Genomic DNA, 27,448 nt, shown 5'->3' with positions numbered 1-27,448 from the left:
GGACTCGCGGTACCAGAATAGGCAAGTTCCTACCTCTTTATGCGTCCGTCTCGTTATAACTCGAACGAAGAAGGGGCTAATGATCTTGAGGAGGCGACTCGTGCACTCGTAACATGCCTCCAGGTCGCGACGTACCGTGTTTGTTGATAAAAGGCAGTGTGATCATCTCGGACGAAACAAAACTTACACGGCATTCAATCCGCAACATTCAACAGCAAACAGCAATACTGGGAAAAAAAATATATATATAACATCAACAATCAAACGAAGAGAATCTTTTCAAAGGATATCGCCATGGACGGTGCGGCACTCCATCTAATTCACCTCAATAACTGCAAGTACGAAGGCGGTCTCGATCGACTTCGCCTCTCCATTGTTCTATCAGGTCTGTTCAGCGAACCAGTCTACCTGACCGAGAGGACGCTCCATCCCATTGGAGAGGGCACCAACGCAGAACATACAACGGCCATCAAAATTCTAACGGATCTGGCCGTGGGGGTCGCGTCCGTCCACTATTCCCAGAGGGGCACCATTGTCGTGCTATTCGTCCCGCATATGCTCCGTGACAAGAGGCCGTCAAAAATGACTAGTTCTACATTGGATGGCTCAGCTGCCATGCTTTTTCTCACAGTTCTTCCTTATATTCTGTTCTGTCACCTCCGGTCTCGGGAATTCGGCGCTTACGACTATTACCCAAGGGATTACATGTTCACGCTCAAAATCACTGGAGGCTCTTACGTGCTCTCTTCCAACGGGCCATCGATTATCTACCTACAAAAAGTCTTTCTTCCCAACCTGAGTTTGCTCGGTATACATCCGAGGTCCTTTGTCGATTTGTCAATGACGAAAGTGGAAAACCGATTTCATCCAGGTAGCCAACCAGACCTTTACATCACTATAGAGGAGCTGGAACTGGAAATGTCTGTCAATCCTCTTGTTGCGCCGCTGAAAAGACGGATTGACTTGACCAATCGGGGGGAAATATGGAAAGTAACCGCTTACGCTCACTGCCCAGACTATGTCTCTTCGAGGTTCAAGCAGCTTCTTGAAAACGAGATGTGCGCCGCTTTCCACTGCCAGCGAGGGCCTCGTGATACGGGTACCTCAAGTCATGCAGAGAACTCGGACCCGGAGAAGTCGATTGAAGTGGAGTACGTGCAGTTTGTAAATCCTGTTTTTCAACCACGTGAAGCTCACCTCTGTCACGTTCTGTTTGTTGCCGAAGCCTTGGAACCGGGATGTAGCAGAATCGACACGCGACACTCCCTAGAGCCCACCGAGTCATACATTGGACACGAGCTCACACGCGCATTGCCCATTGAAATCATCCATCAAGTCGACATCCCCAAGGTGGGAGATGTGAATACTTTTGTATCTTCAGACGAGCAGGCCGATGAGTTTATACTGAATCTCATTCGAGATGGTCTGCGTGGACTGCGGGCCGAGCTGCTTCATGGCCATGCCGTGGACAGCCAACAATCCTGGGGGTTCATGTCGCTCTACCAGCTGATGGCTCCCAGTTATGTGGACTGGAACGACGGGAGCAGGAGAGTGACAGCCAAAGCGTTCAGGGAGGACTATCCTGGTCTATGTAAGTCATGATTTGGTTCTGCCAGACTTGTTCCATATCGACTTGTGCATTTCAATCACCAAGAAAAAAGGGGCAGCTTCATTAACGATGAGTCTCCAAGACGTAACCCCACAATCAAATCCAGCGGAGGAAACAGCTGGAGCCAGTCCCGGTGCTGTCAACTGTTCGACCACAAGGGAGATCTTCCAACATTTCCGGGTTTGGAATAAAGTGAAGGAGACCGAATCCAGATCGCAAGAAACAGGTCTTGTTCGGAAAGGCCTGGGATTAGGCTGGTGAGCGGGTTGCTCCAGTCCGACAAGAGGCGCACGGTGAAGTGACGTTCGGATGGTAAGATTGACCGGTTACAGAAGAGCGTAGACTTAGCGTTGAGATGTAGAAGAAGCGGTATAGATTTTATATGATAGAACAATAAGGACTCGGACGGAAAAAGGTGTGCGTTCTGGTCGGAGAATGGTACCTTACTGCCCGGTCTTGCGAAAACCGCTTGCATACCTCTCATATTTCTTTCACCGCAGATCTGCCACTGGAACTCACTGTGGGAAAGTCAGTGTAGTCTGAAACAGCGCAGACGTAGATAGTCCATAAGTACGCATAATTTCTGGAATTACACATCGAAGTGGGCGGGAGGTGTAGGTATTGTTTTGATCGTGATGTAGATATTAAATTGACCCCCGGTGGTTTCCCCAGCAACTATCGCTGCCGCCCAGCAAGCTTTCAAGGCACCCCGCAATTCTCCTCCACAGAAACAAAGAAACCCCCCCGAGACCCCCCACACCACGGGGAAGAAGGGCGCTCCAGTCCCCCACCAAACAGGTGATTGCCCCCTTCAGGTTGCAAGCTAGACCCTGTCAAGCATGTCAATCGCAGTGTCCACAGCTGGTTCCTGCCGGGTGAATTGAGGGGAAGAAAGGCGCAAACAACCAGGAAAATAGGCTGAAATCAGAGCTCCCCGCCGTCATGTGGAACACCCCCGGCCGGCGCTCAAGGTTGATTCCTCTGTCGCCCTGGCATCGAACCCATCACAACTTCCAGTTTCCCGTGTCACAACACGAAATTATACATCCGAATGCAGCGCATTCGGTCCGTTCGGGAGGAAGTTGTGGCGGGTGAGCTTATGTACTTTCCTCTTCGGTACTGAGCCTGTGGTAGCACCATGGAATACAAATTATCGTTCTTTCCCTCGTACCCTCTGCCTTCCCATCTCGTGATTATTTCCTTCATTTTGTGAAACAGCGTCAATGACATCATCGCCTCATTCTTGAGCGACACACTCGAGACTACAAATTCCTCCAGCAACAACAAGCACCACCACCACCACCACCATCAAGCCAGCAAAGTATAGCTAGCAGCGCATTGGATATTATCGATCACATAACAGCCAACATGTCTGACGCAACCGCCTCCTTCATCCCCTTGGGAGCCATCATCCAGTCCCTCTACGTCGCCGGCACCAACATCGTTCTCGGCTTCCCCTCCCAAAAGGCCTACGAGTCGCACAATGCCTGCTTTTTCGGCGAGACCATCGGCCGCGTCGCCAACCGGGTCAAGGGCGCCAAGATCGACTCGCTCAACGGCGGGCAATCGTACACCCTGGCCGCCAACAACGGGCCCAACAACCTGCACGGCGGCGTGGTCGGCTGGGGCAAGAAGGTGTGGGACGGCCCTAAGCCCGTCGGTGTCAGGGAGATCCCCGCGTTCGAGGGCAAGAGCGACAAGATTGACGGTGGTGAGAGCGTCCAGTTCACACTGGTGAGCGAGGACGGGGACGAGGGTTTTCCCGGAAAGGTGGAGGCCAGGGTGATCTACACTGTTAGCAAGGAGAAGGGCGAGGATGGCAAGGAGAAGGTTTTGCTTGGTATTGAATATGAGGCGGAGCTGTTGGATGGTGAGGTGGAGGAGACGGTCATCAACATGACTAACCATTCGTATGTGTTTTCCGTCGTCTTCCCGGTGGACCAGTGTAAGCCGAAAGGCTGACGCTTACGATAAACAGATACTTCAACCTGACCGGCGGCCCCTCCATCGAAGGCACCATAATCACCCTCGCCACGAACCAGTACCTCCCCGTCGACCAAGGCGGCATCCCCACCAGCGGCCCCGTGCCCTTCCCTAACCCTGCTGTCAAGGCTGGTAACGTCCCATTCACCCTCGGCGCTGTTGAGCCCGACATCGATGACTGCTTCATCGTTAACGAGGACGCTTCGTCGGTTCCCATCGATACGCGCTCGCTGCCTCTCAAGAAGAACCTCAGCGCGTTCCACCCCGAGTCCAAGATCCACCTTGAGGTGTACAGCACCGAGCCCGCCTTCCAGTTTTACACTGGCAAGTATATCGATATTCCCGCGGTGGACGGCGTTCCCGCTCGCAAGCCGCGCAGCGGCTTCTGCCTTGAGCCCAGCAGGTGGGTCAACGCTTGCAATGTGCCCGAGTGGAAGGGGCAGATGTTGTTGAAGAAGGGAGAAAAGTATGGATGCAAAATTCTGTACAGAGCGTGGAAGGAGTAGGGAGATGTGGCGTGGAGGGAGGTGTGAAAAACAGGCGAGATTAGATACTAACAAGGAGGCACGAATGAAAGTAATCGTACACGCAATGATGCTCTTACAGTCCGCTCCTTTGTGCAACTATGGTGATTTGCAAGTCTGCGTCAACCGAGGCATTGCCAGAGAAGAACGTGGTAAGAATGGCGAAGAATCATCACAGTGTCTTATTCACCATCCTCATCCTCATCCTCATCCTCATTCTCCAAACCCGCTTCATCAATTTCCCTTCCACCCTCAACCGGCGGCGGCGCGGTTGCCTTCACCTCCTGTTTCCTCCACAGCCCCGCCAAAAAATCGCTCGTACTCGCCTCCTCAATTCCCTTATCCTCCCTCTTCCGCAAGAACCTCGGAAACCTCAAACTCAGCCCCTTATCCTCTCGCACCAACCCAATCGCCGCCGTGTACGTCGGACTAATCGTGATATCCGCAAACGCCACTTCCCACACCTCTTGCGGCTCAAACCACACATCCGGGTTGCCTCCCGCGTACTCGATAAATCCCGGCTTCGCCACATGTACATTCCTGGGCTCCCCATCGGAACTGAAGGAGCCGTCCTTGTCATAAACTTCGCGGTTGGCTTTGTAGAAGGAATCAGTGAAGCCCGACATGCACTTGCAAACTGCTTCTAGCGAGCCGGTTTCTTCGTTGCGCACGGCTAGCAGGATTGGTGACCACCACTTGGCTTTGCGGCCGGTGCCGTGCCAGGCGGCGATGGGTATTAGGTCCAGCGTGTCGACGCCGGCCGAGGTGCCGATGTAGTCCTTTTTGACTTTAAGCCAGGAGTCGAGACGCTTGTCGGGTTCGTAAGTTGCTAGGAGGGGTTTGCGGCGCGATTGCTTCTTTTCGTTGGAGTTGGGGTTGGGCGTATCGGAAGATGCTTTCGTTTCTGCGGGATTGCCTTTGCCCATTCCATTTAGGGACTTTTTGGATGAGACCGAGACCGAGACGGCGACGGCATCGGAGGAGGTAGCGACCTGCTCTTTGGGAATTATTGAGTCGGTATTGTCGTCAGGCCCAAGGGCTTCAAGCTCTGGTAAATTGTCGAGAATCTTGACCATGATACCTTCACACTTGCTATCAACGGCCGACTTGAAGAACTCGAGGACTGTTTCCGACTCTTGGGATGTCGCATCAATACTTTTGACCCACGTAAAATGGTGCGGTATCTCCACAAAGAGTGATCGCAACATGTCTCGTCGTTCTCGGAATGATCTGTTGAGGAGTGGTTGTCCGTTGAGATACATGAGGTCGAATGCGAACAGACACACGTCGATAGTGATGGTCCCTATTGCAACGTCTTTCCTGGCACGGTTCGTTAACGTCTGGAAATTCTTCAGCTCGCCCGTGGCCCGGTCCACGGCGACCACTTCGCCCTCCATGATGAAGCTCTGGACATCTTCACCCCTAATTTTGGGAACGAGCGCGACAAGATCGGGATATTTGTCTGTCATGAGTTCTAGATGGCGGGAAAAGATGGAGACAACTCCCCTATCGTCACAATGAATTTGGGCACGTTGGCCGTCATACTTGTACTCGCAAGCGAAATCACGCCCTTGAAGTCGCGAAAGCATTTCTGACAAGTCCCTGGTGATGCCCCCAAGCATGGGCCGCAGCGGAATGTGAAGTGTTAGACCACATCGCACCAATAACTCCTCAGACACGCCAATCTCGAGCAGTACCGGGACAAGGTCGTTGTAATCTGGATGTCGGGCGTACGAGGCCTTGACAATTTCCTCGGCCTTTGCATATACCTCGGCTAGCTCCTCTTTCTTCAGCTTTGCCAGTTGATTTGGGTCTTTCGTCGGGATGTTCGCGCCTGGAGGTTTGGACAGCAAAAAAGCTCGAGCTAGGGCGATGAGCATAGTGGTTTTGACAGCTCCGATGCGCAACTAATCCATGTTAGCCAGGTGATAAGGATCGGAAAGGCCCAACTCACATGCTGACATAATGTCCTGACGACATATCTGCTTTCTTCACCTCCGCGAGCATCTTGGAGCAGTTTATCAACAATCCGTTGCTTTACATCACCGCTGCCCTGCCCCTGAGTCTTGGAGATTTTGACTAGTGACTGGAAGACCCCCTTGATTGTTAACGGTTTTGGCTTTCGTAGAGTGAAGCTTTGTTTCTTCTTTGCCTCAAATGCAACATCGCCCGGGTCACCCAGCTTATCGTTAAGTGCTTTGAGCGACCTGTTGTCGAGGCCACACACTTGTTTGAGAGCCTTTGAGATAGCAGAACCACCCAAACCAAGTTCCATAGACACGTACGGTGGGGAAATGGCGTTCGTTGCCAGCCATACCGCGGGCAACAAGCTGGACGGATCTCCCTCAATCAATAATCGGACACAGTTGACTAGCGTATCGACAATTTTGATCCTGCTTGTGGTGCTGCTAACCAGGACAAAGCATCGTATAAGGAGGGCGTAGGACGCATTACCTCCATCAGTGGCCCACGATTCCTGGAGCTGGGGAATGTACTTGGATGGATCGAAGGTCAAGGGACTTTCGTCAAGAGGAATAGATGCCGATGCCTGGTCTTCTGTAGCGGCTGCTGAAGAGAGTGACAATGTATTCTTCCCTTTGGGCCGGTCAGCCTTGGGTGGTGCGGTTACTGTCTGTGGATTCGACTCATTGGTTGTTTCAACCGCATCTGTGCCCACAGGCTCCGGTGCTGACACTGCCACATGCTGCGAGGGAACACCACTTTCCCTCGGTGTTGATGAGGCCCTTGCTTCAGCATCCCATTCGGCCTGCAGCTTTCGCGCAAGCTCCTCATCATTCAAAGGCTCTTCTGACGACCCTTCGAATTCCTTGGGCAAAGAAGATGGTTCCTTGGAAGCCCCATTCTGCTTTTGTTTAGCGAAAAAGTACTCAAGACCTCTGCTAGGAACAGAAAAAGATTGTTTTGTGAGTTTGCGTTTCTTGGCTGGACTGGACATGTTTCGGGGTGGGAAAGTGTTTGGAGTCTGGAGTTGAGAAGGTCACGGATCAAAGAGGCTCATGATGCAAAAGGGTTCAAGGCGGCCTCTTAACATGACTCTTGTTCAGTCTTCTTTTCTTTTTCCTGAATGTTTGCATTCGCCGAGTTGATGACGTCTGGTTGATCGCGACAAGCAACAGCGCGTTTGCCAGCTGCACGAGCCTGCCACGCGGCCACCTGACCGACCAGCTGTCTCGAGCTGTCGAAGCTGTCACGTCACACCGACGCTTTCCGAAGACGTCGCAACTCGGCTCGATGTCTCTTTGCCAAGATGTTTACCCCACCAGTGAAGCTAACCCTAATCGGGCTCTAGCGTTCACACACGAAAAACCAGCCCCATGAAAGGGCAGTTGTTCACGGCAGGAACCCCACCATCCGCTCTTTGATGGATTGAGGCCGAAAACTTGCGAACGCAAAAGACAGCAAGAGAGCCCCTTCGACAAGTCGACGCTCTGCATCTGTCCCCCCATCAACTGCTGCCAACCTCGCCGAAACTCCAGCACCGACCCCCCCGCGCCCACCCATCTTCTCCTCCCTCGCCCCGAAGATAAATACCCCCCGACCCTCAACCAAACCCGTCCTACCTTTTTGCCCATCATGAACGGCGAGGATCCCCAAGAGCGCCCCGACTTCATCCGCGCCATCATCAACGGTCTCGAGCGCTACAACCCTGAAGCCGCTGGCACTCTCGAGGCCTACCTCACCCAACAATGTGAGGAGAAGTTCTGCGATTGCAACGCCAACCGCGCGCTGCTTAAGCTGTACGTCGACCCCCTTCAATCATAACTACATCTACTCTCCCCAGCAAAGAGACCTGGATGATGTGCAATCCTAGCATGTATTATCTGATCGTGGAACAATCTCCACGAATGATGTCCAAAATATTAGCTCTATCTGACGACTGGTCTTTCTTCATTCACAACTACACACCGAAACACCTTGATGAGTACAGTCTTTGCTGACCACAGCCTTGTCTGCCTACCACCCAAACAGCTACCAACTCAACCCCGACCGCATCAAGGATGAGGTCATCACCAACATCCTCGTCAAGGCCATGACCCAGTTCCCCTCGCCCCAGTTCGACCTCGCCCTCCACCTCCTCAGCCCCTCGCAGTCCAACCCGGGCCCCAACTCGTCCTCGGAGCTCACCGAGGCTGTTTCCAAGCTGCGCGCCCTCAACGCCCAGCTCGAGGGTGCCGAGTACGCCCGCTTCTGGGCCACCCTCGACAGCGACGATCTCTACGCCGACCTGACCACCGACATCGCCGGCTTCGAGGACATGATCCGCGTCCGCATCGCCCAGCTCGTCGGCCAGTCGTACCGCGAGATCCAGTTCCCCGTGCTCGAGAGTTGGCTCGGCCTCAACAACTCCGAGGCCACCACCCAGTTCATCACCGAGACGTGCGGCTGGAAGGTCGAGGGCGATCTCGTCCAGATCCCCAAGAACGCCGACAACGAGGCGCGCAAGGCCGAGATTCGCGAGGACGTCAACGTCGACATGTTTGCGAGGGTCATCAAGCGCAGCTGGGAGGAGTCTGCTTAGGCGCCGTCAACACTTGGCAGTGTCGAGAAATGCTGAAGGAACGCAACGAAACGGGGAAGGAAAGGGAGGGAGAAGGTTGAAGAACTGAAGAGACAAAAATCCCTTCTTTCGAAACATGGAGAGAGGGGGGGACAACAAGAAGAAGAGGACGAGAAACAATGGGGGGCCTGATGTCAATACCCGTATAATTACATCCTTCTGTGTGTGTGATTGGGCCCCAATTTCTTGCATCTGGTAGCAAAAAAAAGCTCTGGCGTTTTTGGGTTTTGAGACAAATGTTGAAGAACGGAACTGGACGGGCACGTTTTTATCCCGTTACTGCTGTTGCTAGCTACTTTACACTGTCCTTGGTCTCGGAACAGACAGCCGTTCGCGTAGAAAGAGGTAGAAGTGGGATTCCAGACGGCGGTGATGGGATGTCTTGCGGGTTTCTATGGTGTTTGGAAGAGCATACATGGTAGAATTTGTCAAGGGCGTCGGAATATGAAACTATGACATGACCAGTACATGACCAGTTGGTAGTCCCGTGTTTGGCAAGCTTTTCGGCGTGGTTTTGAACCTCTCTCAAAGAGCCCAATTTGTGTATGAACTTGTTGCCGTTTCAGCTTCCCAGCAATCATGTTTTCTCGCTTCGTGATATTCGGAGAAGTAGTTTGGTTCGCATAGTCTAGTTAATCCCGAAAATATCCCCTTGAATCTTTTTTTGGGCTCCCGAACGCCTTTTCACTACCAAGCATTATATGACACTAACAATCCACCACAATCCCCTTTCATAGACTCCGCTCTCATGTCCATGAATAAAATCTCGAATCCTTGACTTATCTCCATGAGCGTCCTTGAGATTTACCGCTTGACACTCAACTCCTCCCACTGGACACCCGCCCACTCCTCCACGTACCCAGCCACGCCTCTCTCGGTTCCCCTCGGGCTACAATCCTTTTCACAAACGCCCACAATAATAGTACCCCAATCCATGCCCTCCATCGAGTCCTCCTCGCATTCCAGCTCCTCAATCGCATGCGGCGTCAACTGCACCTCAAAGACCCTTCCAGCACCGCAGTTTCCACACTTGGGAATCTTTCCCTTGCCGGCAGAAGAAGTGGTAGTCACCTTCTCGTTCGCGTTCGCGGCGCCAGCGGGCACGTGAAGGAGCTTGCCCACCGCATCATTCTTGCTGTACAAAAGTGGCTGTCCCGCAAACTCGTACCGAATCACCTGCTCCGGGTTCTGCCCGACGCGATCGGCAAACCGCTGGAAGACCGCGTCCATGGTGGATTCGAAGACGTCCTTGTCTTCTTTTCCTCCTCCTGAGCCGGAGCCAGAGGTGCTTTCGGTGTCGATGTCCATCGTTTCGATCTTTTGAGGAGGAAGAGCAGGGGTGGGGTCGAGAGTCTCGTAGTCGGCGTCCCAGATCCAGCGTTCAGGGTAGGGAGGAGGGAGAGCGGAGGCGTCGGTTGGCCAGGGCTCGGAGGGGGCCGGGGCGGGAGTTTGAGTCTGCTGGGTGGTGGTGGTGGTGGTGGTGTTGTTGAGGGAGAGGGTTTGCGCAAAGGTTTTGGGGAGGTCATCCTTTTCGGCTTGTTTCTGTTCTTCTTCGTGTTGTTGCTGTTGTTGCTGTCCTGATGTCGTGTCTTCCTGCGGCTTCGGTGTCTCCTGCTGCTTTGGCGCAAATGGGTTTGCAGCAGCAGTTCCCCTAGGCGCAAAAGGGTTCACTGAGGAACCACCACCGACGGACGCAAAGGGGTTGGTCTTTGCTCCTCCTCCTGCGCTAGCAGCCGGCTTCGCACCGAACAAAGCCTCACCCAGTCCCAGCGTGGAAGCCTTGGGCATCTCCTTCTTCTCCTGCTCCACCGCGGCAGTAGTCTTCTTCTTGTCCTCCTTCGCCGTGGGCGCATCTACTGCCACCCTGACGCCCCTCACGGCTCTGATGCTGCCCTCCTTCCTGCGGCAGCTCTTCCTCCGGCAGGAAAATACGTAAAGACGGCGCTCGTGGCCAGGAAAGTGATCGGGGAGTTCGGCGTTGAGTTGGAGGAGGAGGACCATGTAGTCTTTGCAGACCTTGCACTTGGCGAAAGCGGCCGAGGCCGGGGATTCTTCGTCGAGCCATTCCTGCGGAGGTATTTCTTGGTTAGGAAAAGGAAAGAACCAGAACCGCGATTGGAAAAGGAAAACATCATACAGGACGACCACCGAGGCGGCTAATCTTCTCGCCATTGGAGTCGGCGTCGGCATAGCCTAGAAGGACGTTGGTCTCGGTGAACTCGAGATCCTCGCCCTCGTCTGAGGAGTCATCGTAGGGAGCCATATTTGCTGATAGACGTCCGGTTTAGGTGTCGTAAGATGGATGGACTTGAAATGGTCCGGGAATAGAGTGTTCAGAGGTGTAGGAATGGATACTATCTGGTGGATCACAAATATGTCAAGCATGGAATTTTGTAATTTTTGGCGCCTGGGCAACCGAACTCCAATGCAACAGCGGGACCATCAAATTTTGGCGGGGTAAGTTTTCAGCGGGCCCCGCTGTGATCCGTGGAGTCGGTTCCAGCCCGGTCCCGTATTATCCAGGGTTGTTGATATGGCCCTTGCTCAGACAGGACCAGCCAACCCCTGAGGTGTGGATTATCATGGAAGCCCCAGGTGAGGAAATAAGCAGGAAGGACAGCATGAAGTTGTGTTTTTGACCTCTCATCGCCATGTATTAGTTTTTCAATTGGTATCTTACATGCAGACGATTTACACAGTTGTTTAAGAATCGGGACCGTCCATGCCAGGTCCAGGACCTCCAGCCCTACCCATCTGTCTCGCCTTGAGAAGCTCGTCGCACAACAGCAGGTTAGATGCGATGCCGGCACTGGAGGCGACGCAGTTCCTCAATACTCTGAACGAATCATAAACACCCTCCAGTGTAGGGTCCATGGGCTCGCCAGTTGCAAGGTCGAGACCAACAACATTGCCCTCGGCTTGCTCGTCTTGAAGAGCCGCGACTGAAGACGAATAGTTAGCATGTGCAAAGATGTAAAAGAAGAAACATGAACTTACGAGAATCTTGAACGTCAAGACCGGCGTTGGCGGCAAGGGTCTTGGGAATAACCAAAAGGGCATCAGCGAAAGCCTCGACACCCCACTTGGCCTTGCCCTTGACCGTCTTTGTGAAGGCATCGCTCTTGAGATGGGCAGCGCAGGCAACCTGGAAAGCGCCACCACCGGGAACAACACTCTTGTCGACAATCATGTTGTAGACACTGCGAAGACCGTCACGGACGGCATCCTTAAGCTGGGTGATGGTGTGCGCATTGGGGCCCTTGATAAGGAGGGTCACGGACTTGGGGTCCTTGACCTCCTCGATGAAAGTGTACTTCTCCTCACCAAGCTGTTGCTCGTAGACAAGACCAGCCCAACCGAGAACCTCCGGTGAAAGGTCGTCGACACTGTTCTGAGCAACACCGCCGCAGACGAGCTGAAGTCTCTCCATATTCCTCCTCTTCGCTCTCCGGAGAGCGAGGATACCGTTCTTGGCCAACACATCCAGAGACAGAGGGTCGATACCCTTTTGGTTGATGATAACAAAGTTCTTGGTGGGATCGTTGCCGCAGACCTCCTTCTTGAGCTCGACGATCTTCTTCAGCTTGGCATCGACGAAGCGACGCTCACTCTCCACGAGCTTGTCCCTCTGCTCGGCACTAGAGTAGAAGAAGCCAGAGTTGATCTCGGACTTTTCGTATTCGAGGGAGACGTTGAGGGTGAGGATGTAGGCGTTCTCAACGCGCTTGGGCATATCGGGATGGCGGGCGCCGTGATCGAGGGCGAGACCGCGGATAAGCTGGGTATCAGAGGCAGTGCGGTGTTGCATGGTCATGATCTCGATCATGTGAAGGTCGGGCTTGGCCGGGGGCTGGTAGATAGCGAGGACGGCATCGACAATATCGGCGGTCAAGCTCTGGGCCAGGCTGGCGCTAAGCTTGGTGGCAAGCGAGGTACGGGCGACGGAGAGGAGGAGCTCGCGGTCGACCTCGCGAGGGAGCTTGAAGTCATCGAGGAACTGCGACAGTGTCAGGAGTGTTCGGCGGGAACAGACGAAAGCGACGAGGGATGCTGACCTTGAGCGCCTCGGTCTTGGCGATCTCGAAACCATCTGTGATTATCCTGGGGTGAAGACCCTCGGAGATGTAACGATCGGCCTGCTTAAGGAGCTCTCCCACCAACAACACCACCGACGTTGTGCCGTCACCGCAAATGTCGTCTTGGGCGGTCGCAGCACGGGCGATCATAACAGCTGTCGGGTTTTGTATTTGCATCTCACGGAGGAGGACGTTGCCATCCTTTGTCAACTTGATCTGTTGTGCATCGCAGGGCGGTCAGTATGCTGTGATGATGGCATCCATCCCCGCCTTCCACCCCCTTTATGGGATTCGTACCTGACCGGCGCCATCGACAAGCCTGCATTGCACTTGTTGTTAGCCAAAAGTAAAACTACAAGATGCCACCGGAGCTTGCGTACATCTTGATGGTGCCCGAGGGGCCCAGGTTGGACTTGAGGACATCTTGGAGGCCCTCACCCGCGGTGATGTTGACCTTGAGAGCTTCGCCCCGCCGCTGTTGACATGGTTAGCAAACAAGACATGCACCAACTCGCTCGGGCCCCGAGGGGCGCTTGACAGAAGGATCGTTCGTACCCGGGACTCGGCCTTGGGGTTGAGAAGCTGGGCAGCAGACATGGCGGATTAACAGTGGATGGGACGAGGATATCGAGATTGTTTGTATAGGAGAGATGCGATTGCGGGGTGGGATGTTCTTTGGCATGTAAAGGAGCTGTTCCCCGATCCTGCGTTAGCTTTTTTTTCCGTCGTGTTCCAGTCCAGGCGACGGTTTGGGCGGAGGCGGCAGGCAGCCCCTGTCGTAGGTCCAGTACACTACAGCTTGTGAGGTGGTCCCGCTCCCGTCAGTGCTGGCATTCTTTCTGGGCGTGTCGTGTCGTGCTGGCATGGAGGGGCGGTGGCAGGCGGTGGGGTGCCCGGCATGGAACAAGAAGGAAGCTAGGACCACCTCCCGCACAACCTAGGTACTGTAACTGAGCTGCCTGTTTCCGCCATCAGGTGGCCTGGCCTTCCATTCCATGTGGATGTTAGTGACATCTCAAGTAATCCCGAGGCAAGGCGATAGAGCGGTACCTTGTTTAAGGCGAAGACATGTAGGAGATTGGCGTACTCACATATCACTTTAACGTTCGGCTTCATGCCCCTTTCCGATAGCGTGCAACGCGGCTCACCACGACGGGACGGATAGAAGAGCTCTTTATTTGATACCAACTGAACTTCTACCGTATTGAGAATAAAGCTGCCGCTTGTGTTACACCGCGTTCCCTTGGAACGACTTGTCAGAAATTCAACCTCAATGTCAGATAACTCTTTAAATACGTGCTTCCCTCCTTCACCTATTTCTCATATCTTCAAGTTCATTAAAGTGCTTTTGCTTCAACCTATCCATGTAAACGAAAGCAACACAAACCTACCTATCGCCGGCTCCCAAACATAATATGAGACTGCCATGCGATTTACAGTCCGCCGCTGCGGCACTGCTGTTGTTTACATCGCCAGCTCTTGCCCGCAGAATTCCCGACGATGTCATCGAGGGGGACAACCTCGATGACAGAGACACACCGGTGCGACAGGTCGCCATCATCGGTGAGTTTCCAGTTCTGTCTTTATTAACATGGAATTATTTTCTTTGTCTCGATTTCTCCGTACACATCGTTTCCACTTGCAAGAAGCTAATACACCACACAGGAGCTGGGGCAGCCGGGTCTTCCGCCGCCTACCACTTGCGCAGGTATGCCGCACAATACAACGTCAATGTCAACATCACCATTTTCGAAAAGACAGATCATATTGGTGGTCGGACTCTCACCATCAACCCCTATGATGACCCCTCACTCCGACTGGAACTGGGAGCCAGCATCTTTATCGAGAAGAACTACATCCTCAACCAGTCGGTGGAGGAGTTTGGCTTACGAAAGAAGGATCCCGACGTAGGCTCCGACCCTAAAATGGGAATCTGGGACGGCGAGAACTTTGTCTTTGAGATTGACACGAGCAGCAGCTGGATCTCCCAGCTTTGGCACATCGTCTGGAAGTACGGCATCCGGACCCCTAAGCGGACAAATGACCTCGTTCAGGAGACTGTTTCCAAATTCTTGCGCATGTACGAAGAACCGTACTTTCCATTCAAGTCCCTGACACAACGCGCATATGATCTCGATTTGGCCCCTGCTACGGGGGCGACTGGCGAGGAGTTCCTAAAAGCGAATAATGTAAGTTGCGAAACGAGTCTTGGTCGACTGTTTGACTGACAGAGTCCAGATTTATGGTGCTTATGTCCACGACATTGTTCAAGCCAGCACCCGGGTCAACTACGCCACCAATATTGGACGCCTCCATGGACTCGATACCATGGTTGCGATGGCGCCCGCGGGCGCGACAGCTGTTCAGGGTGGCAACTGGCAAATATTCCAGAAGATGGTTGAGAGATCGGGGGCGACCATCATGCTCAACACCTCGGTGTCATCTATCTCTTTCGCGAAAACCGGAAGCGAAGACACCACTTCCGCCAGGTACAGGCTCCGGGCTATCCATTCGTCATCCCAGGAGGACACATCCTACCCAGTGGAGTTCGACAATGTCATCCTCGCCAATCCGTACCAATTCAGCGATATCAACATCGCGGATGGTGTGCTGGAAACCCACATTGACGAGATACCTTATGTGCGGCTTCATGTCACCATTTTCACCTCGCCCTTCCGCTACAGCTCCGGATTTTTTGGTCTGGAGAATTCCAAAGCTCTCCCCGGAACAGTGCTAACAACACTCGGCAAGACTGATAACGCTACATCGGGGGTGGCAGGCGCGGGAAGCGCTGGCTTCTTCAGCATCAGCATGTTGCGTAAGCTGGTGAATCCCAAGACTCAGAAGGAGGAGTACGCCTACAAGATCTTTTCTCCTGAAAAGGTCACTCCCGAGTTTCTCAGCCGTCTCTTTGGTGTCAAGGTCCCAGAGACGTTTATCGCCGAGCCAAACGACCAGTCAAGTGCTGAAGTCAGCCCCATTTCGTGGTACTATCCCCATGTCTTTTACTCGTATCCCAAGGCCGAGCCTCGCGTAACATTCCAGGACCCCATTGTCGGAGCCGGCTTTTACTACACATCTGGTATGGAGAGCTTCATCTCGACTATGGAGACCAACGCTTTGATGGGTAAAAACGTGGCGAGACTGATTGTGGATGACATGAGGGGAGTAGAGAGCGGAGGTGTCCAGAGTCATGATGGTAGCCTGGCGCCAGGCCAACAGCTCAAGATGACTTGTGACAGAGCAGGAAGAGGCGCTGGTAAGGGAGGAGTGCGGAAGGCGGGTGAAGTTCCCAAGACACGGCCTACGGAACTGCCCGAGATGCCGCTGGTGGACCTTTAACGCACACGACCCTTTTCTATGCAGAGAAAACCAGCCCTTTGGGGTTTTCACGGGTTTTCAGTTGTTCCTTGCTTTTCGAGCGTTTGTCCTTGGTTAGTTATGGTAGATAAGAGCGAAATGGTAGGTAGATGAGACTCGAAATCACACACTATTCTAGCTTGTGCTTATTGGAATCTCCTGGCATCGACAAGATGGCACAAGGGCCGTTCATGATAGGTGGTGCCGGATGACGATTCTTAACAGAGTCTGGTGATGATTACGCTGCAGAACATTTAGCAGGGCATGAACAGTCAAACGCCTCCCTTTGTTGCCTGTTGAAAGTGAGACAAGCATGAGCGGCGGCACGCATCGATCAATGTGACTTGGCTTTGTTCTTGGCTTTTGGCCGTGTGTGGCGTTGAAGATTAGGATATTGATTGGCTCGTGCAATACTATGCACCGCCACGTTCCGTCCTGTTATGACGCAGCTTTTTGCGTGGTACATACTTACCTACCTCTACACACTGTCTCCCCCAGAGTCGAAGCTGGCCGAGTGCTGCCCTGCACTCGAGGTTGGTTCCAGAAGGCAAGGAACGTCCCCACTGATTAGAGCGCTATCCTCTCTATCTCTTGGGGTCTGTTTACTTTTCCCCTTCGACATCATCCTCCTTCCCTTCAACTTTCACCGTCAGCGACAACGCACCGTGCACGCCGGGTGCTCGCTGAGCAAGCTCATATCATCACGTCCAATACGATTAATCAAGTATCATATTGACCGACGGCAGCAATGTTTGTCCTCAGAGGAGGTAAGTCGTGATGGGCAGATCAAGCCCGAATCCCCCTCCCCCACCGTTGGCATATGATCGCTGGCGTCCCTGGTCAGTGGTGGGAGCATCCACCAGGAAGCAACGCTGGGCTAGCCCCCGCAACGCGCCCACTCTACTACACCTCTTGCCTTCCTCACGATCGACGCAACGTTGACCCATCACATTACCCAAACTACGCGAACGTCAACTCTTCAAAGCCTCGGTACCATCATTGGCTGACTTTTACCCTATAGCGGCCAAGCTTCTGTTTGGTTCCGGTAACAACCAGGAAACGCTAGTTGAGCTTCCCCAAGGCCAGCTCTACCTCGTCAGACCACTTTCTCCCAAGGGATACTCCGAACTCCTCTTCAAGGACGCCTCGGCGCGCATTCGTCGCACTGCGCAAGACTTCCAGTACCAGCTCGTCGTACAGCGAGTATACGAAGAGGGAGAGGCCGAGTTGCTCGCCGAAGAGGAAGGTGAGGACGCCGACATCGACGCCGACATCCTCGCTGCCGAACGCGACGAAAAGACTTTCTTACTCGACGAGGCCCTTCACTTGCGCGTTGAACAGAGAGAAGGTGGTGATCACGTCCTGGCCTGGCGCGATCTGAGCGGAGACGTGGGAGACGTCTACGAGTTTGTTTGCGACACGGCCATCTCATCCTCGCTGGTCGATCAGTTTGAGCTTGCCGCCAAACAGTGCCAGTACGAGCGCAAATATCGCAAGCCAAATACCTTGGCTACGGAAGAGGACCTTCAGCAATTCGACTTTTTTGACGAGCCACCGATTCCCCAGGCTAGTCCCATCCACAGCCCGGCCCTCCTTACGCGATCAATCGACTCCATCGACGCCATGCCTCTACACTCAGCCAACACCAGCGTCAAGCGGGAGAACGCTGCTACAGGCTCCTCTACGCCCGCCAAGTCTACTCCCGTCAAGTCTACTCCTGCCAAGAAAGAAAGGAACTATAGCCCTCCCAAGGCCACGGTACCTCCCGAGGCCCGTGAGGTTATGGCCGCCGAAAAGGGAGAGCTACATTTCTACGACTTTCCCTCAGGATCATTTGTCCTTCAGGCCGATTCGGTTACAGCAACAGTCTCCGAAATTGGCAACTGGAAGTACTGGTTGCAAGTCTCGACTTCCGACCGCGAGTGGCTCGGCATTCCCATTAGCTCGGAGATCAACCCAGTCTTCAACCCCGAATATCTCTCTTTCATCTTCAACCAGTTCACAGACGATGGCTCAGCTTATTCGTGGCTACTGCGCTTCAAGGATCAGCCCACCCTCGACCGATTCCAAGAGGGTCTGACGTCTGCTCTCTGGGAACAACAGAATGAGATGAAGTGGGGCAAGATCAAGGAGACTGAACAGAACTACGTTCTCGATGCATTCAATGATCTGGTACTTGAAGACCAGCCTGTCGAGGAGGAGGAGGAAGAAGAGGAGGAGTTTGAGGATGCCGAGGATGATGGTCCCCAAAGCGAACACTACGACACCGACGAGGAGGAGGACCATGTTGAATACAAGCCCAAGGACACCGACACCAACAAGTCGATCGCTGTTGGTTACAAGCACGATCGCTCGTTTGTTGTCCGCGGCTCCAAGATTGGTGTCTTCAAGCATACGCCCAGCAACCATCTCGAGTTCAGCACAAACATCTCCAAGGTCGAGACGCCAAAGGGCGAGCTCTTCTCGCCTACCAAGGTCATGCTTCACAATGAGGATCGGAATCTTGTCCTCCAAAAAGATGGTGACCCGAACAAGCTGTATCGCATGGATCTCGAGTACGGCAAAGTCGTCGACGAGTGGAAGGTTCATGACGACATTCCTGTTGTCACCTTTGCACCTGAAAACAAGTTTGCCCAGATGACTCACGAACCTACCTTTCTGGGTATCAGCCGAAACGCTCTCTACCGTATAGATCCCCGTGTTTCTGGTACCAAGCTTGTCGACAGCCAGCTCAAGCAGTACGCGAGCAAGAACGACTTCTCCGCCCTCGCGACTACCGAGAAGGGTTACATCGCCGTGGCATCCAACAAGGGTGACATTCGTCTGTTTGACCGCCTCGGCATCAATGCCAAGACACACATTCCCGCTCTTGGTGAGCCCATTCTCGGTCTCGATGTTTCTGCCGACGGTCGCTGGGTCCTTGCCACGTGCCGCAACTACCTCCTGCTGGTCGATGCCCTGCAAAAGGGAGGCAAGAATGAGGGCAAGCTTGGATTCGAGAAATCCTTTGCTGCCGACTCGAAGCCTCAGCCACGCCGTCTCGCTCTGACTCCCGAGCATGTGGCCCAGTTCACGCATGAGACTGGCAAGCCTGTTAACTTCACGCCTGCAAAGTTCAACACTGGTACCGGAACTGAGGAAACCAGCATCATTACCGCCACTGGTCCGTACATCATTGAGTGGAACCTTAGGAAGGTACTCACCGGCAGGAAGACACCGTATCTAATCAAGCGATATACGGACGATGTCAAGGCCGACGACTTCAAGTTCGGTACAGACAAGAATGTGATCGTCGCACTTCCACACGAGGTCAACATGGTTGATCACACTCGTCTCAAGAAGCCGACAAGAGAGAGCATCGCTGGGGATTTCCTCGACGCCGCGAGGAGAGGTTCGAGTAACAGGGTCGGTGGCCCTCGGACGCCGGCTGTTCAGAGGCTGAAGAGGGAAGACATCGTCAACTCGCCGTATTAAACGGTGATTGGCTTGAAAGATTCGCCATGATTATCGATGACTTTGCTTTTTTCCAATTTTTTACGCAAGGCAGAGTAGGTGGACAGCTGCCTGTTTGACGACACGATTACGATGGAGACCTTAGTGATGCCCAGGAGTTTATGGTTTCAAGCTGGTTTGATGTCTTGTATGAGAGGTTTTCTGCAGACTTTGGTGATGGGTGATGGATTGGAATGAGCTCTATGGTTTCATTCAGTAGCTAGGTATGTAGCAAGACATATGTTTGTCTACTTATTGACCACCCGTGACTCTTAGGAAACGTGTAATGACCTCTACGTTTGTCACTTATGGCTTCTCGGAGATGTGTATCGATATCAGCACTTTGAGACCTCAAAGTAGGTCCTGGCAAAGTAAGCTCCAGGGGTAGGTACGCTTCCAAATGTTGCTAACTGCCTTGTCTACGTGACGTGGGTTGGGTCAAATGAGATCAGCAAATGCCAACAGGCTCAGCATGGTCCTTCTTTCGGCCAGATTTTGTCAAAGGAAGGCGAGAATGACTGACTGTGGACTTTGAACTGAGCGGGTACAAAACATCAATTTCTGGGATAACACATGATCATAACGGCTCATTCCAACATCGACCCAGACATTTATACCATCCTTCTTGTTTCCTTATCGGCGGTACGAACCACCACCTTGCAAGTCTATATCACCCCATACATACCTAGTATGCATAGTCTCACATCACTCATGCCTGCAATACACCATGTCCTCCTTAATCGATCGAGCAACTCGCTGCACCTGCGCCGACCAGACAAACACCCACTCAACCGCCAACATGAACCCCAACCAAACCTTTAGCGAATACGCTACCTCCGGCCCAGCGCCCACCACAGTGGGCTTCCACAAGCACGATATCCTCAACAAGCTCGATCCCCCGAGTGGATAGCAGTATGGATCCTTGGCCCATTGCCGCCATGGCCGCCGCAGAGGGTACCTTCGAACACGACCATCACCACCCAGTTCCTGTCACCACCTAGTATACACACTTGCATGGGCCCAAGCATACACGGCGCTATTGGTCCTCCCACGATTAGTATAGATCCCATCACACATACAACAACCAACAGCAACATCAGCACGAACACTAATACCCCTTGAGTGATTTTTTTTTTTTTTTTTTTTTTTTTTTTGGGGGGGGGGGGGGGGGGGGTGGGGCAGCATTGAAACTGCATTCGCTTCATTCATATTGTAGTTATGTACCTTGTGACTTGATTGTCCCGTTGTGTGAAATGATCCTCTAGTATAGGTGGAGAAAGACATTGAGCCGAACTGTCGCGACCAAGAAGACCTTCTAAGAAACCCAATAAAAAATACCTGGCTGTCCAACCCTCATAGGGTCAACCCCCAATCCAACCCCGCCCGACAAATGTGTTGTCGAATCTCTTGGCGTTGTAAATGTTGTCCAAGATTAAGATATTCGTTTTGCTGGCTATCGGTAGCATCGAGGTATCTCGACTTGAAGTTGGCGTTTGATTTTGACAACACAGGCTGGGGAGAGGTATGGGAGGTTAAGGCTTGTGCTGCGGTCTAGATGAAAGAGTGACTATGTATGTTAATGCTTGATCAGCCCGGAGGCTTTGAGAAGAGGCTGGTGGTGGTAGGCAAAGCCATGTTCGTGCGTCGTTGAGGTGATTGGAGTTCTTGGAAGAGAGGTGACGTACGGTGACCAAAGTGGCGTTTCACCATTCGTCCTTTTTCCACTTTCATTTATCTTTCGGCCATGGCAACAGAACCACAAAGCTCCTCTTTGCATGTAGCTAGGGTACCTTAGCTCGGAAAAGAAAAGAAGAAGACTCTGGGATGAATAGAGGTAAAAGAGGGGGTCGGTAACGAAGAAAAAGAAGAGAAGAGACCAAAGGAGCAAGTGTTGGGATACCGCCCGTTATAAGCTCATTGCGTTCATCTTTGAGGTGGCTCATCGGCTAAGCTAACATACCTGATGTATAATGCAAGTGTACCCCTATCGAGATGTATGTTGGGACGACGGCGAGGCAGAACGGTCGATTACTTCAAGAGGTAGACTTGGCATGCATTTTCCCTCGTACGGTCTGTCACATTACACCGGCAATGCCTCAATGCCCACTTCAGGCTGACCTGGTTGACCAATCGTTTCCTATCTGATCAACGTCGACCAAGAAGCCCCGAAGGCAAGAACGCACAGCCACCCGATCAACTACATTCGCCCCTCTTCCTCAAGCCGCTCAGCCCTATTCCCATTCTCCCCTGTAACATGTTAGCCGAACAACTCCTTTTATGTCCAGATACAGATTTTCCCTCATCAGTATCACGCGTAACTGCCAATCCAATCCCAAGCCCAACACCAACTCCGACCGATTCCAATCTCGACATCATGACCTCCATCTCGGCTGGCAACGGCGCTGTCCTCGGACCCTGGCCCCCTAACCTCCCTTGGAGGTAACCGTCGATTGCCTTTGTTTCCGAGCTCAGGGCGCAATTTGTGATGCCGTCTGCCGCTAGATTTGTTGGTTCCCTGGTAGCAATATCATTCACTCCAACTTCAAGATTGACAGGCTTGGAGATCGAGGCCGGTAAAAGCACCTGATCCCATGGCGCGATGTTTTTCGGGTGTGTGGCTGATGCTTGACGGCGGCGGTTGGTGTTGGTGGCGCTGACGCTGAGTGTACGACTTAGAGCGGAGTGATGGAGTGTTGTTGTCGTACCGTCTTTTAGACGGGTGAAGAGGCTGCCGCTGCGGCTGCGGAGGCTGCTACTGCTGCTGCTGCTGCTGGTGGTCTTGGTTGTCGTGGTTGGCGTGTTGGCAGTGTTAGAGTCTGGTTGAAGAGTACCGGAGGGAGTGAGGAAGGAATCAAATGTGTGGGAGGTAGAGGTGGTGGTGGAGTTACTCGATTCGGGGCCTTTGGATGTTGACTTTAGATCTGGCTCGGACTTGGAAGATGTGATTTTTTGAATGTTAAGCTTTGGGGCTTTGGTAATCGTTATGGTGAGTGCCGTCGAGGGTCCCAGGCGGCGAGTCAAGAGGTCAGGGTTGGATGGACTGGCCTGGTCAACTGGTGTCGGTAACGTTGTAATGATTTCGGGTGGAGGAGGACTGGGTGGGTAGTAGGCTGGTTCTGAGAGCGTGTTGGCGTTCCCCAATTCTTTATTGCTCGGATCAACCTCGGTTTTCAGTGTCTTCAAGGTAAGTTTGGCATGTGGTTGTGTCTGGGGTTGGCTTCGACTTTGACGATAGGCAGCTGGGCTAGCTGGGAGGCCTGGACTGATGACCGGACCCTTTTTGCTACTACTGCCGCTGCTGCTGCTTGTGCCGGGAACAGACTTGGCGCAAATACTGGCTGTGTTTGGTTCACTTTGGCTGTTTAGACTCCTATCCGTGCTTTGTTGTATATTTGTGGTCTGTGTCTTCGTAGGTGTTGCTGACTTGTGCCGCTTGACAGGACCGGGTTTGGGAAACCTTAGGTCGAGGTAGACCGCGGTGCTAGAAGGCCGGTGTAAGGACTTCTGACCTGCTTGGTTGAACTCAATCTCGGATTCATCGTCAGAAGCCACATAAGTTGTGTTGGACGTTGTGGGAGAAGAAGGCTCGGATAAGTCTATCGGGCTTGGGACTTCGTCTCGTTGGCGGAACTCGAACTCAATTTGTTGTATGGCGATATGGGTATGGAACGGGCAAGCCAGAACATTCCCAGAAAGTTTCTGGAGTTCTCTAACCTCGGTGGATTCGCCGATGGGACAGTAACTGTGGCCGTTCTTGATGGCTGTCTTGCATTTTAACCATTGGAGGTAGTAGTGCCGTCGTCCTTTGGGGCACCCGATGTAGGGGGTGTAACAGAAGGTGCACATTTTGGAGGTTAGAGCGAGATGAACCACTTTCGAGCGTTCTGAAGAGGTATTGGATTAACTGACTGGCTCTGTAAGACTATAGCTCGTTATATGTATTCGATACTTTCCAGACCTACCGGGGTTCGTACATAGTCAACTTGATGGGATAACAGTTAGCGCTCGGCAGTGTCCGTGTTCTCGAAAGTAGAAGTACACCATCTCAAAGCTGGTAGTTCATACCAGGTTATTGAAGAATATGCCGACTGGAGACCCAAGGAGATAGTGGTCCGGGAAGGGCCCGTAAGCGCTGGGTGTCCTTCGCCAGGGGCATGAGGTCGTCTGCGAGTAAGCGCGCCGGCCACCGTATCATAAGCGCGGTTGCTCCCGTTGTGGACCACCCTGTCCGAAAGTGAACACCATGGAGGCGTTGATGAGCATGATAGAGCCCCTGGGCGGTATCGTGACTTTCCGTTCCCAATTCGTCCGATCAGGGTCGCGAGTTAGAGTCGAGTTATTCTATCGATTATCTCTAGGCAGGTAGAGGTAGGTAATTTATGGGAGGACGAAAGTTGAACAGATGAAGAGGAAGAGGAAGGAAGCACTGCAGTCGGATGTTGGTTCCCTGTTGCTGTGTTCGCTGGCGCTATTAAGTAGCTGGCGCCATGTAACAGCGAGCGCAAATGATTGTGATTGGTCATTTTCATTGATGATGATTGCAGGGGTACCTCTACGTACCTGTCCTAGTGCAACGCCTGCGGCAGCTGGAGACAAGGGCCACTTCCCTTTGCAGTGCATCTGCCGCGGTCCAAAAAGCACCTCCAGGTCGGGGCCTATACATTAGTGAAATAGTAATTCTGAGACTTTGTATAGAATCCACCTTCATCCATCGCGGAATTACCATCATCCATGTTGTTGTTACATGACTGTAGCAGTCTCCATCGCTGTGGTTTGGCGGTGGTCATCTTCCATCATAACATCATTAGTGCCATCTTCCTATCAGATCATTTGTTCGTCAGGGAGGGAGTGTCTGTGGTGATGTTAATAGTGGCCGCGCGAGCGCGACCTGGAAGATCAAGACCAGCACACGGCAGCGGGCGGCATGTCGGGGTCGTAGAGTCAAGGTTGATGTTGAGTTGGTGCTCGCTAACTTGCTGCCTCCCGTCTCTACAGATACTGCCCGAGTGTCACTTGTCCCCAAGCACCAAGCACTCCAGTGATGCGAGAATGTTCATCGTCTCGGCTCAAAGTGCCGTGTTTAATTTAGCCAATCCTGTCCGTCTAGTGTCTGGCCAAGAAATTTGTATGTAACCTACCCGCATGGTGTGTGTATGCAGTATGACGTTAGGGCTGAGTGTGTGGATGTTGTGTTCAAGTGAACTTGTTTCCCTATCAACCTGCAGATGATGTGGCGATTCCAGCTCAAGTTAACCGGTATGAGTGAGCAAAAGCACCGTTGAGGAATTTGATAACCGAAACAAGACCCCTGACACTAGTTCATCCTTCTTCTTTCACTATTGATCACGACTGCAACACAAGCTGGTCATTCTTGTCGACGACAAACACAACATTGATCTCTCTCAACCCCATCCCAAAACTAGAACACCAAGGTCTCCGTCAAGTCACTGAACACATTCCATCAACATGCCAGAACGCCGCGGGCGAGGACGAGGCTCAGACAGAGACCGCTACCACCACGATGACGACTATTCAGACCACTCCGACTACGACCGTCCCTCCCGATCAACAACAGCACCTCCCAAGCGCCATCGCTCCATAAGCCGTCGGGCCCTGGACAGACTCAGTTCCACATTTGGTAATCTCGGCCTTAACAAAGATAAAGATGCACGACACAGGTCAACCGGCCGCCATCGTGATGGAGGACATGGGGACGACTCCGACTACGACACTGACTATAGCACCAACTACACCCACACCCACAACAACAACAACCACAACAAGAAACGATCCTCCCGATCACGACACCACTCCCCCGACCGCGATCGCGGCAGCGGTACCCGTTCCTCCCGCTACCCGCCTCGAGCCAATCTCAACCGTCAACGCTCCTACTCGTATTCCCCCGAGCGATACGAAAGTACTAGGCGCGGGAGAAGCAGCCACCGGAGCGGCACGGGATACAGCGGCCGTGACCCACGTTCCAGGAGCCGATGGGGACGGAGCATCGACGCCGCGCTCGACGCCGCTGCCATTGAGGCCATCAGGGTGCGCAAGGAGCCTGGTCCGTGGACGGGCAGGAAAGGGTCAAGGGTGTTGACGGCGGCGATGGCGGCGGCGGCGGTGGGGGCCGCGACGGATCATCGGAAGGCGAATGGGGATGGGAGGGAGGATACCAAGGGGAAGATCGGGAGTGCGTTGGGCGGGTTGGTGATTAATCGGATGCTGAATGGGCCGAAAAAGGATTTGAAGAGGGACTTGAGGTATTAGGTTGAGTGGTGGGGAAAGGGGGCCAGGGAGATGGGGCGCAATTATGTTTTGGGGAATGAATGCGGGCTGGCAGGTGTCCAGTTCATGAAGTCATGACTGATGAAAGGATATTGGGTTAGAAATCATGATAAACTAGTACGATGGTTCTTCGTGGACTCTGTAGAGAAGGGACAAAAATAGACAAGCACTAACAGCTGCGCGCAGGTGGCGCAGACGGTGGGCATGATGATGGATCAGTGCACGATTGGGCAGTTGATCAGTGTTGTTCACAATAGGACGATAGTTCATTTGAGGTTGCCTCCTTCGATACCCTTTGGTTCAAAGATTGGTGTGAAAGCGGGGGGGGGGGTTATTGAAGGGGGTGGAGTATGGAAGCCTTTTGTAGCAGACCGGTGTTTTGGTCTCTCTGTTCAACCTCCAGGACTCTAGATTGTGAAAGCAACAAAAAGGAACACCAAAAATCAAAGGAAGAGATCTAAAAAGAAAGTTCAACACTGATTCCGTAAATAGAAAAAAAGATGCTTTCTGTGATCCGACCCAGGCTCGATCTGGGGACCTTCAGTGTGTTAGACTGACGTGATAACCAACTACACCATCGGACCAATTGATATTAGCCACAATCAAATCCGTGATTTGTATACTATCTCGTGCATCACAGACGTGCCCTCAGCGATATACTTTTTCCAAGTTGAAGAACTACTTTCCAGGAGCATATTCCCCATGCTGCAACGCTTCCGGGTTATGCTCCACATGATGACCATGCTGGTCAGTGAAAAGCGCCTGGATCAATCAACAAGTCATCTCCGTTAGCATCCTATCAACCGATCCCTTCTGGGCCTAAACTAACCTTGGGCGGATGCTTCACCCCTTCCTTTGCTGCCTCCTCCTTGCTCGTGACAATCTTTTCTACTTCACCTTCATGTCTTCCACCGCGGGAGCGAGCAAATACGTGGTCACCCACATGGATGGGCTCGCCGTTTTTGTCCTTGAGGTCTGAGGGCATTATCTTATGACTTGCGCTTGCAATTTACTTGTACGGTGGGAAAAGAGTAAGCAGAGCTTGAATTAGGGTCTTTAGCCGTTACTGCGATGACTGGAATTTGGCGATGGAGATGTTTGTGTGGATATCGAACATTGAGGATTGCTTGCTGAGCTTGGGTGTGGTGATGTGATACTGCGAGGAGAAATGACGTCATCGATTACCGAAAGGATCTACTAAAGGTACCCGACGACAAAACATCAGTTCGAAGGACTGTCGATATCATGATCAGACCAAACACAACGTAAACCTTCATATGCTCAACTACACTCATATGGGAGAGATATAGTATGGGTTCCGGATTAGCGCGGAGCTAAACCGGCCCAAACCGGATAAGCAGTGTTTTCCCAGGGGTCTTGGGTCTGGATTTCCCTAATGGCGCGGGTGTAGCCGAAGAGTTGGCCGACGTCCTGGCGATCCTGACTTAGATGACACTTAGAGGCATCAGAAGTATACATTTGACTCGGATCCATCCTATGGGTAGTCCGAAAATAGGTAGACGGCGGGCAGCCGTTATTG

General features: G+C 52.7%; 11 protein-coding genes and 1 non-coding gene across 12 annotated transcripts; 6 read left to right on the top strand and 6 right to left on the bottom strand.

The window, feature by feature from the left end:
• The first annotated feature begins 608 nt into the window (after positions 1-608).
• Positions 609-2,241, top strand: B0T23DRAFT_390467 (uncharacterized protein). The gene is made up of 2 exons (XM_062837878.1): positions 609-1,591; positions 1,692-2,241. Exons 1-2 carry the CDS (start codon positions 616-618, stop codon positions 1,868-1,870), a joined length of 1,155 nt encoding a protein of 384 aa, XP_062688406.1. The 5' UTR covers positions 609-615; the 3' UTR covers positions 1,871-2,241.
• Positions 2,242-2,754: 513 nt separating this feature from the next.
• On the top strand, positions 2,755-4,198 carry B0T23DRAFT_48887 (galactose mutarotase-like protein). The gene is made up of 2 exons (XM_062841350.1): positions 2,755-3,519; positions 3,588-4,198. Exons 1-2 carry the CDS (start codon positions 2,978-2,980, stop codon positions 4,096-4,098), a joined length of 1,053 nt encoding a protein of 350 aa, XP_062688405.1. The 5' UTR covers positions 2,755-2,977; the 3' UTR covers positions 4,099-4,198.
• Positions 4,054-7,296, bottom strand: B0T23DRAFT_48873 (uncharacterized protein). Its single transcript, XM_062841349.1, has 2 exons — positions 6,071-7,296; positions 4,054-6,023 (listed from the first exon to the last, which is right to left on the bottom strand). Exons 1-2 carry the CDS (start codon positions 7,070-7,072, stop codon positions 4,299-4,301), a joined length of 2,727 nt encoding a protein of 908 aa, XP_062688404.1. The 5' UTR covers positions 7,073-7,296; the 3' UTR covers positions 4,054-4,298.
• Positions 7,297-7,609: 313 nt separating this feature from the next.
• On the top strand, positions 7,610-9,019 carry B0T23DRAFT_48899 (eukaryotic translation initiation factor 3 subunit K). Its single transcript, XM_062841352.1, has 2 exons — positions 7,610-7,874; positions 8,107-9,019. Exons 1-2 carry the CDS (start codon positions 7,711-7,713, stop codon positions 8,654-8,656), a joined length of 714 nt encoding a protein of 237 aa, XP_062688403.1. The 5' UTR covers positions 7,610-7,710; the 3' UTR covers positions 8,657-9,019.
• A 58-nt stretch (positions 9,020-9,077) lies between these two features.
• Positions 9,078-11,276, bottom strand: B0T23DRAFT_48852 (programmed cell death protein 2). Its single transcript, XM_062841348.1, has 2 exons — positions 10,833-11,276; positions 9,078-10,762 (listed from the first exon to the last, which is right to left on the bottom strand). Exons 1-2 carry the CDS (start codon positions 10,956-10,958, stop codon positions 9,500-9,502), a joined length of 1,389 nt encoding a protein of 462 aa, XP_062688402.1. The 5' UTR covers positions 10,959-11,276; the 3' UTR covers positions 9,078-9,499.
• A 51-nt stretch (positions 11,277-11,327) lies between these two features.
• On the bottom strand, positions 11,328-13,756 carry B0T23DRAFT_390458 (T-complex protein 1 subunit zeta). Its single transcript, XM_062837877.1, has 6 exons — positions 13,327-13,756; positions 13,152-13,246; positions 13,069-13,090; positions 12,751-12,987; positions 11,693-12,692; positions 11,328-11,637 (listed from the first exon to the last, which is right to left on the bottom strand). Exons 1-6 carry the CDS (start codon positions 13,366-13,368, stop codon positions 11,399-11,401), a joined length of 1,635 nt encoding a protein of 544 aa, XP_062688401.1. The 5' UTR covers positions 13,369-13,756; the 3' UTR covers positions 11,328-11,398.
• Positions 13,757-14,016: 260 nt separating this feature from the next.
• On the top strand, positions 14,017-16,467 carry B0T23DRAFT_347565 (Prenylcysteine lyase-domain-containing protein). The gene is made up of 3 exons (XM_062835990.1): positions 14,017-14,334; positions 14,437-14,960; positions 15,010-16,467. The coding sequence occupies exons 1-3, from the start codon at positions 14,187-14,189 to the stop codon at positions 16,111-16,113; spliced, it is 1,776 nt and encodes a 591-aa protein (XP_062688400.1). The 5' UTR covers positions 14,017-14,186; the 3' UTR covers positions 16,114-16,467.
• A 157-nt stretch (positions 16,468-16,624) lies between these two features.
• Positions 16,625-19,874, top strand: B0T23DRAFT_390453 (VID27 cytoplasmic protein-domain-containing protein). Its single transcript, XM_062837876.1, has 2 exons — positions 16,625-16,898; positions 17,153-19,874. The coding sequence occupies exons 1-2, from the start codon at positions 16,880-16,882 to the stop codon at positions 19,603-19,605; spliced, it is 2,472 nt and encodes an 823-aa protein (XP_062688399.1). The 5' UTR covers positions 16,625-16,879; the 3' UTR covers positions 19,606-19,874.
• A 1,817-nt stretch (positions 19,875-21,691) lies between these two features.
• On the bottom strand, positions 21,692-23,777 carry B0T23DRAFT_48752 (uncharacterized protein). Its single transcript, XM_062841346.1, has 3 exons — positions 23,689-23,777; positions 23,586-23,605; positions 21,692-23,531 (listed from the first exon to the last, which is right to left on the bottom strand). The coding sequence occupies exon 3, from the start codon at positions 23,467-23,469 to the stop codon at positions 21,817-21,819; it is 1,653 nt and encodes a 550-aa protein (XP_062688398.1). The 5' UTR covers positions 23,470-23,531; positions 23,586-23,605; positions 23,689-23,777; the 3' UTR covers positions 21,692-21,816.
• Positions 23,778-24,731: 954 nt separating this feature from the next.
• On the top strand, positions 24,732-26,228 carry B0T23DRAFT_390425 (uncharacterized protein). Its single transcript, XM_062837875.1, has one exon. The coding sequence runs from the start codon at positions 25,090-25,092 to the stop codon at positions 25,888-25,890; it is 801 nt and encodes a 266-aa protein (XP_062688397.1). The 5' UTR covers positions 24,732-25,089; the 3' UTR covers positions 25,891-26,228.
• A 190-nt stretch (positions 26,229-26,418) lies between these two features.
• Positions 26,419-26,492, bottom strand: B0T23DRAFT_t395. Its single transcript has one exon. It is a non-coding gene; the product is annotated as a tRNA-Val (tRNA).
• A 94-nt stretch (positions 26,493-26,586) lies between these two features.
• On the bottom strand, positions 26,587-27,091 carry B0T23DRAFT_457309 (uncharacterized protein; the record flags this gene model as incomplete). Its single annotated transcript, XM_062841281.1, has 2 exons — positions 26,738-27,091; positions 26,587-26,670 (listed from the first exon to the last, which is right to left on the bottom strand). Exons 1-2 carry the CDS (start codon positions 26,891-26,893, stop codon positions 26,587-26,589), a joined length of 240 nt encoding a protein of 79 aa, XP_062688396.1. The 5' UTR covers positions 26,894-27,091.
• Positions 27,092-27,448: the final 357 nt, after the last annotated feature.

The sequence above is a fragment of the Neurospora hispaniola genome, assembly GCF_033458365.1.
Source record: "Neurospora hispaniola strain FGSC 10403 chromosome Unknown B0T23scaffold_10, whole genome shotgun sequence".
NCBI lineage: Eukaryota > Fungi > Ascomycota > Sordariomycetes > Sordariales > Sordariaceae > Neurospora > Neurospora hispaniola.
This window is presented reverse-complemented; position numbering and strand designations above follow the sequence as displayed.